The sequence below is a fragment of the Cyrtonyx montezumae genome, unplaced genomic scaffold (assembly GCF_038088225.1).
Source record: "Cyrtonyx montezumae isolate F1298 unplaced genomic scaffold, pur_monq_1.0 scaffold_4, whole genome shotgun sequence".
NCBI lineage: Eukaryota > Metazoa > Chordata > Aves > Galliformes > Odontophoridae > Cyrtonyx > Cyrtonyx montezumae.
In genome coordinates this window covers 18,789,291-18,797,819 of record NW_027072045.1, presented here as the reverse complement: position 1 = coordinate 18,797,819, position 8,529 = coordinate 18,789,291, and the positions used below count along the sequence as shown (strand labels likewise).

The 8,529-nt window shown below is 56.2% G+C and overlaps 1 protein-coding gene across 1 annotated transcript; it reads right to left on the bottom strand.

Moving 5' to 3' along the window:
- Positions 1–211: 211 nt before the first annotated feature.
- GOT1 (glutamic-oxaloacetic transaminase 1) lies at positions 212–3,798 on the bottom strand. Its single transcript, XM_065746036.1, has 9 exons — positions 3,621–3,798; positions 3,233–3,414; positions 3,022–3,145; positions 2,735–2,847; positions 2,450–2,554; positions 1,716–1,866; positions 1,415–1,580; positions 1,162–1,304; positions 212–877 (listed from the first exon to the last, which is right to left on the bottom strand). Exons 1-9 carry the CDS (start codon positions 3,733–3,735, stop codon positions 738–740), a joined length of 1,239 nt encoding a protein of 412 aa, XP_065602108.1. The 5' UTR covers positions 3,736–3,798; the 3' UTR covers positions 212–737.
- Between the last annotated feature and the right edge of the window lie 4,731 nt (positions 3,799–8,529).

Here is an 8,529-nt window from a genome sequence, read left to right as displayed (position 1 = left end):
AAGCCCGGGGGGCAAAGTAAGATGCCAAGGCTTTATCCTCGCATGGAAGAGGTCAGCATAGCCTGAAGGCAGCAGGGTACAGAGGAAAGGAGTCACCTTCACCTTACTGTGCCAAGTGGTACAGCTCCACAGTGTGTGCCCTTCCACCAGCAGCAAGCTGCCAGCACAGCAGGCAGTGCTCACACAGGGAAGACATCACACAAGGCAGGGATAGCATTCAGAGATGGAGGTTTAATTTTCTGTCAGCAACACTAAGCAATCATCACAATTACAAATGTTTGCTCGCATCAGGCTCGGGAGTGCATGGAGGACAGCTAGCAACAGCTTTGCCCCAACACAAAATACTGCCAAGTGACAACAGTTGACAGCTTGTCTCAGAGAACAACGATTTGGGCTGTTAACCTATAGCCCATTGCACTGGCACCGGACTTAGCCTAGATCAAATAGATCAGTATAAGGAGTTGATTTGGATGTGCTAAAGATGCAGATCTAAGTGCCTGAAGACCAGGCTGCTGTCAAACAAGAACTAAGGCAGCTCTACTGTCCCCACCTCTTGAGGCTTATCATACTGCAAGAGGTACTTCACTGAAGGTCAAAATAAGACTATCCCTGATTTAGTTACTGCTCTCATCTTTATTAAACCCCAAGAGGTGTGGACATGGCAAGCCACGAATAAGGTAAGAGGACTACACATTACAACTTTGGTGAGTTCATGTAAGTTTGGTTGTTCGTGTGCTTCATTGGATTTTTGTGACAGCTTCATGGATGGACTTGGCCACATAGTCCAGGTTCTTGGTAGTCAGACCACACATGTTGATGCGCCCACTAGCCATCAGGTAGATGTGTTTTTCCTTGATCATGTATTCCACCTGCTTGGCTGGGGAAGCAATGAGACACTGGGTCAGAGCAGTAATTCCAATGCTTAGAAAAGCCCAAAGAATCGCACGTTAAGCTGCTTGAATCTTCCACAACAAACAAACATCAGCATAGGACACTAGAATGCTGATGCTTCAGCCCTGCCTCGCTACTTCAGCAGTAACAGCTGGTCCCCCAAGAAATTTCTGCCCTGGACTGCTTCAACCCATTTCACCCTCAGCACCACCTTCCTCACCCAATCCCCACTTCCCCTCCTAAGGCAGCACTAGAACACTCTGTACTTACGGTTCAACCCTGTAAAGCTAAACATGCCAATTTGATCTGTGATGTGGTTCCAGGTGCCCGGGGTCCCAAGGGACTCCAGGCGAGACCGGAGCTCTGACCGCATCAGCAAGACCCGATCTGCCATTGTCTTCACATTGTCCTTCCTGCAGCAGAAGGAAGCAGAGAGTGAGGGCAGGCACACATCTGGTTTAGAGCCCAACACTCATAGACAAAACATCTCTTTTCCCTCTTCCACTAGTCCTAATACACCTACCATTCAGCAAAGAGCTGTGGGGAAGTAAGTGTAGTCGCCACAATGCGTGCTCCCTGGGAGGGAGGGTTGGACCAAGTGGTACGCACAATCTTCTCCATCTGGGAAAGCACACGCTGCACATTGTCCTCGTCCTTCCCCACCACAGTCAGGTTCCCCACACGTTCATCTGTAGACAGGCCAAGAGAAATGAGTCACTGGTCCCACACATTGCTGCAAAGCAGGGCTCTGCCCTCCTCCAAGCATGCCAGCCCCGTATGTCTGGGTATGATGCTGCTGGGCCAGCTTACTGCCAGACACTCACTGTAGAGCCCAAAGTTCTTGGAAAACGACTGTGCACAGAAGAGCTCAAAGCCCTCGGAGACAAAGTATCGCACAGCCCAGGCATCCTTGTCCAGGCTGCCAGAGGCAAAACCTTGATACGCCGAGTCGAAGAATGGAAACAGGCACCGTCGCTGGAAGGAGGAACAGCGTTAGAGGGAAATCCCTTTTCCACAACCTTCACTTTACCCCCGACCCTGTCCCCACTGGAGAACAAATGACCACTGAGCTTCTAGATGAGTACAAAGGCAACATGACCCAGAAACATCAGACTACAGTATTTTCTTCTCACTAGAGAAGAAAGAAGACTGAGGTGGTCAAGAAAAGGTCAAATGCAGAAGAAAACTTTAGCAGTTCCCTCCTTCCTATTCTGAAGGAAGCAGAACACAAGCACCATCTTATATCCCAGTATCGAGCACCTGTAAAAAGCAGGTGCCCCAAAGAATCCTACTAGCACAGAAAACCTCATTGCAGCCTCTCCTACTGAGTCTGAAGGTAAGAACTTGGATGTTTCCATCCTCTGAGCCCTCCATTCTCACAGCACAGATGATCAGTACCCTGCCAGCCTCCCCCTTCAATATCTACTCTATGGGACTCTTCTAGCTCCTGCCACAACTCATGCCATTCCCTGGAAACTAATTTGGATGCAAGTGCTCCAGCTAGCTTAGGAGCTTTCTGTCCACTCCACACCAATTTAGCCCTATCAGAAGTCCATACCTTCATAACAGCAGCAATCTGCTTCCACTGGTCTGGAGTAGGGTCTGTACCCGTTGGGTTGTGTGCACAGGCGTGGAGGATGAAAACAGAGAACTCTGGGGCTTTCTGGGGAGAGAGCAGGTCTCCGTCATATGCAATACCACATCAAAGCACTCACAGCACAGAGAGAAGCTGTGAGCTGCTCGGGGCACCAGCAGTCTTTTCAACAGGGATGTACTTCCAGAGCTCAACCAGTCGCTGACAGCTCTGAACCAAGCTCAGCCCATCCCACCCTGTTTTACTCACCTCCATGTCATCCAGTAGCCCCTGAAGGTCCAACCCCCTCTTGGCAGCATCCCAGTAGCGGTAGGTTCTAATATCTTTAAACCCAGCATCCAGAAATACAGAGTTGTGGTTCTCTGAGGAAAGAAATCACAGATCATGAGATGTGATCCCCACAAAGCACCTCCTACCAGACCAAATAGCTCCCTAAAGAGCACCAAAACACAGAGATGCAGCTTTCACCCAGAAAAAAGAGGGGCTCCCTCCAGTCCCCTGATCCAGGGAGGAGGCAGTACTGGGGCAGCACTCACCCCACGTTGGGGATGAGACGTACACAGGGGTGGCAGTGTTGTTGTTCCCGTTGTACCAGCGCCTCAGGAACTCAGCACCTATACGCAGACAGCCCGTCCCACCCAAGCCCTGGACACTTCCAACCTGGGAAAGAGAAAGAGGCCGCAGGGTCAGTGTGGATGAACAGAGCATAGAAAAGGCTGCAGGAGCGAGCTGTGACACCGCACTCACCCTCTTCTCTGCAACAGCTGGGCTGTCATCGCCCAGCGCGATGCGGGAGGCATTGGCACGGAACTCAGGCAGGCCGAGGATGGGCAGGTACTCGTGGTTGAGGCTGCTGTCGCCAGCGATCAGCTGCTCCACCTTCCTCACCACCGGCAGGACCCACGGCTGGCCCTCATCCGTGCGGTACGCTGCGGGCAGAACGAGGGCCGCAGACACAGGTCACGACCTTCGCCGCGCCTGAACGATGTGACCTTCCGGGTCACGCCGTCACCGCCCGCTCCGGATGCCGCGACAGGTGGCGGGGCCCTGGCCGTGCCACAAGGCCTCGCTGCGTCCACCACCGGGCTCCGGGACAGGGCCCCACCGCAGGGAGGGAGGCAGGCCTCGGACTCACCGCCCACACCCAGGTTGACCTTCCGCGGGTCGCCGTCCTCCCGGAAGTCCGCCGTCAGCTTGAAGACGGCGACGGGCGGAGCGCGGGGCACGGCGGCGAAGATGGAGGCGGCCATAGCGCTGCGGGCACCGCACGGTGCGCTCCGACCGCCGCACGGCTCCTGGAGGAGACCCTCACCTTCAGCGGCGGGGCGGGGCCTCCGTGCGCCTCCGCCAATCAACGAGGAGCTGCGACCGCCGCCTCCTACCCTTCAACCAATCAGCGGCGGCCGAGCTGCCGGGTGGCGGTGGCGCCCATTGGCTGGCGGCACCGTGGTTCCACCCGCTCCTAGGTGATGGCCCGCTGCCTGCGCGGGGACGCTTGGAGCGCGGTGCGGTGCGGTGCGGTGCGGTGCGGTGCAGTGCGGTGCGGTGCGGTGCGGTGCGGTGCGGTGCGGTGCGGTGCGGTGCCGTATCCAGAGCGCAGCGCGGCCTCAGCGTCGCCCCTCCCCTCCCTGTGACCCGGTGTGCCGCCGCCTGCCGGCAGCAGCCCCGCTCAGCCCCTGGGCAGCGGTTGCTAATCAGCGGAGATTCGCGTTCGCTCGTCTCCCGGGTGCAGCGCGCTCCGTTGGGTCCCGGGGAACCGCTCCCCCGGCGGCAGCGGGCAGCTAGCTCCTTCGCGGAGTGCTTAGGACGGGGGATGCTCCGCGCTGCGGGTCCGCGGCTGTGCCGAGAGGGGACGGCAGAGGGCAGAGCCGCCCCGCGCATCCCGGGGCTCAGCGGGAGCCCGGCCTGGCCCCGTCGGATCGCGGTGCGTCGGAAGTTGGTGGGAAACCTGCGGTGCCTGGGAAAGTCTTCAAGGCAAACAGGAAGGGCGTCTCGAACCACAGCCCCACTGCTGCGACCCGAAGATGTGCACCGCTCCCAGTGGCGCTGAAAAGGGACGGGGACTCACCGTTCACCACGTGTTTTCGCAGAGGAGCTCTGTCACAGTGCCTTTGGGAGCCCTGCCCCAGCTACACTGCAAACCCACTTGGGACCTTGAAAGAATGACAGCAGAGAACAGGAGATGGTGTCCAACGAGTCCTCAGGGCTTGCTATGGGTGGGTTCTTAGTCCAAATGGACCCTAGGAAAAGGCTGTGTGGCAGCTCAGAAGGAGCTCAGGTTGCAGCCGTAGTGGTGAATTGCAAACTCCTGATGTTGTCAGGCACTATGAGGGCATCTGAAAACCCTAATCATAACTGTAACTCTAACCTTATTCCTAAGCCTAATCTCAACCATAAACTTGATGGTATCCTCAGCCCTTACCCTGTAACCTGACAAAGAGCACTTGGGTTTCTTAAGAGCTATGGATGCTGCTAAATGCAATGATGAGCAAAGATGTGGGGATGAGAAGGGAAGCAACCACTGAAAATGGACCCTGGGGGCAAATGGAGCTGCCCACTATGGGGCGAGTCGTGCCCAGGAGGAGTAAAGCCCTGCACTGCTGTGGGGTCAGGCTAAGCAGGGCTGCTGAGAGCTTCCTATTTCTGGAGCAGACAGAAGTGCAGGGGAGCCCTCAGACTGGTGGCCTTGTGCAGCTCTTACTGGTTCCTGACCCAAGCGCTGGGACATGTGGGGACAGGGCCAAGCCTATTCCCAGCACAGGGAGGCATGGTGGTGCTGCCTGCCAAGCTGGCTATGCCAAGCTGTCGGTGCCAAGCCACTGGGCAGGACACTTGCAGGCAAAAAGAAAAAAAGATGAGCTCTGTCTGTCTCTCCTTCCCCAGGGACTGTGGACAGCACAACATTGTGGGTGTGGGGCCAGCAGGATCTACCCCCAGTGCAGTGGGTGCCCCCAGCCGTGCAGTGTGGGGCTCCGCTGGGTGCAGCTGCAGGAAGGAGACAGGCACAGAGCAGCAGGCAGCTGTGCCTCACCGCATCCCCACAGCCCTGTGCTTTCATCTCCCCAGCCCACACAAAGGGTGCCACCGAGATGCATGAAAAAGCAAGAGCAACATGGGAGCAGGCCCTGAGGCAGCCGCCCTTCATCTGCTCTGCTCGGAGTGACAGCACGCAACGACCTGCCACTCACCAGGCAGGCTGCGCCCCGTGCCCGCAGCCTGCAGGCATACACTGCACATAGGCACTCCCCTGTGCTCAGCCCCTCAAAGGGGGGCACAGCTCCTGCACCCATGAACATGGGGACCCCCGGGAGTCGCTGTCTTCCCACAGCCTGGTGCTGTGCCCGAGGTACCCGGTGCATCACGGTCATTCCCAGCCTCTCTTCCTCCACATCCAGCTGTTTTCTCAGTGCAAGATCCAGACAGAGAGGAGGATAAAATGTTTTCATTCCAAGCTCCCGGGGTCAGGTCATGGTTTGTCTAAATGGCTTTTGTTGCTGTAATTATCAGATTAGCTGATCTCTGGCAGTGCGTTTAGGGGCAGCTACATTAACTACGATCCCGAACCCCCCCACTTCCCTCTCCTGCCCCCTGCCCAGTGGGGGTAGCGGCTGTGCAAAGCCACGGCATTGGATTGTGATGGCATAAGAACTGTGTGCATGGTGTGCTGTTGCTTTGGGCCTGGTGCCCAGCACACATGAACAGCACCTTTTGGGAAGAGCCCTACCTGCAACACCACAGCCTCATCCCAGGCACCTGCTCAGTGTACAAACGTGGGATTGCGGGTACTGAAGTGTCCCCAGTCAGGTGATCTGTGTGGGTTCTGGAGGGCTCTGGGATGATGCAGCAGAGCAAGTGCAAGTCCATGGAGGGGCACCCTCCAAGCAGCAGTGAGGCATGGGAACAGGAGCACAAGATAGCAGGGGAGATGGAGTGTGCCGGGGAGATGAGAGCAGGGCAAAGGGCAGATAAAGTGGGACTGCGAGTTTCTGGCCAGACCATCCCCATGTCCATCTGTCAGCACCTCTAAGTGCTGATGGCACCAGACCCTGGTGGCTGCCAGGACTGCCGGCCCCACCACGGGGCACTGAAGGGGGCTGACAGGGCCCCAGCCCATGACCATGCTGATATCCTGCTGCCCAGCTCCAGGGAAGGAGCCTTGGGGGGTTTCTCACACTCAAAACCCACTTGTCGGTCTGGAGCACAAGTGAGCACTCTCTTGCTCCCACCTCCCATCTCATCTTCCAATTCCCCAAACGCCGTGTTCCTTCAGGAAGTACTGACTTCAGCAAAAGATAAATATTATCAATAAAAAATAGTGAAAGACCTATTCCTGCCATTTTTCTTAATTCCCACCATGAAAGAGCTTGGTTAGCTGCAAAGCTATTTTCCCTGCTCTGGAAGATGGGGACTAACCCCAGGCAGCAAGGACATGGGGCACATCCACCACCTGCCTGGACTCAAGTTCTCTCACTGCTGAGGACAAACAGTGGTTCACCAGTGCTATTGAAGCCCAGTGGCAGCTGGTCCTGGTACTCCTGAGGACCATGGCCATTGTGTGATCCACCCACTAAACGAAACCCATCATTAGAGGTGTTTTCCTAAGGGTGCAAAGGACCAAGTGGAGAAGAGATGCGGCTATTGGTCCCCAGCATCCCCACTGTTGTGTCAAGGCAAGGACTTCCGCACAGCTGGGGCTGGGGGGATGGAGGCACAGCCGGTCCCAGCTGTCCCCTCTGGACAGCATGCGTTACTCTACCCCATGGAGATGAGAACAGGGAAGAGGAGCCCAGCATCTTGCCAGGCACCCGGTGCCGTGGGTAGATTCTGGGTTCTGATGCAGGAGCAGATTTACTGAAAACAATTTATTTAATATCGAAAAATAATTTCTGATGGCGTTTTGGCTGGCGTCAGCCAAGTGCTTACTCACACGGGAATTCAAACAAAGGCAGTACTGGCATGCAGCCAGGGGGTCGGGCGCTGGGTGGTCGTGTCCATCCCGGCCTCGGACCCGCCTCTGGGTCACTTGTGGGCTTGTGGCATGATGTCTCCATTCATTTATTTATTGGAAATGTTTGAACAGGAAATGCTAATGGTTTGGGTTTTGGAGACAGCTGGAGGGGTGCAGCAGGAGCTGCTGGGACGGGGAGGGTGTGCAGAGACAGGGTGCTTTGTGGAAAGGAGGTTGGTACCACTGGGACCTGTCTCCTCCATGTATTTGGGGTGGAGGAGTCAGTGGAGATGAGGCTGGGGATGGCCCTGGAGGCTGTGCTACATCCTTCAATTGCAGGCACCCATGCGGAATACGCAGAACCATTGCTGCCCACAGCCAGAGAATGGGAACCATGGGTCCTGTGGGTCTCATCCCTGTTCCCTGAGGCCTGGCGGTGCCCGTGGGAGGGATGGGATGTGAGAGCTGCCCCCACTGCCAGGGGGTCGAGAGGTTCCTCCACAGCCTGGCTCTGGAATGGGCTGTTCCTGCATTTGCTGATAACAGAGGAGGTGAAGCCTGACCCAGGAAAGCAGGAAAGATCCGCAGAGATAAACTCCCTGCAGCAAGACAAAGGCACTGACCTCTGCGCAGCCCAAGCCACCGCATTCCCACAAGCACAGCAACAATTGCCCAGGAGCAGCAGTGAGACCTGCACCAGCACTGTGGCAGCACCAGCACCTCCCGCAGCATCACTGTGGAGCAGCCAAGGCTCTGCTGCTAACCAGATCTGTCTTAGGTATCAACCAGATCTGCTGCAGATGTCAGCCAAATCTGCCACAGATACCAGCTGCCCAAGCAGGGGCAGCACAGGGAGCCCGTGGTCACTGCTCACTGTCCATTTTGCAGTGCAGCATATGCAGTGCTGCCTGCGCTGCATGCACACTTCATAATCCAAGAGAAATTCATCCTCAGCACAGCTTTCCTGGGTCCAGCCATCCCCAGCCCTCATTTTCAGACACCAGAGCTCAGCAAAGCAGACACCCACCTGTATTCCCCACCTTAAATTTCTACACACAGACTCACAGCACAAACTTGCCTAGGTTTTCATTCCTAA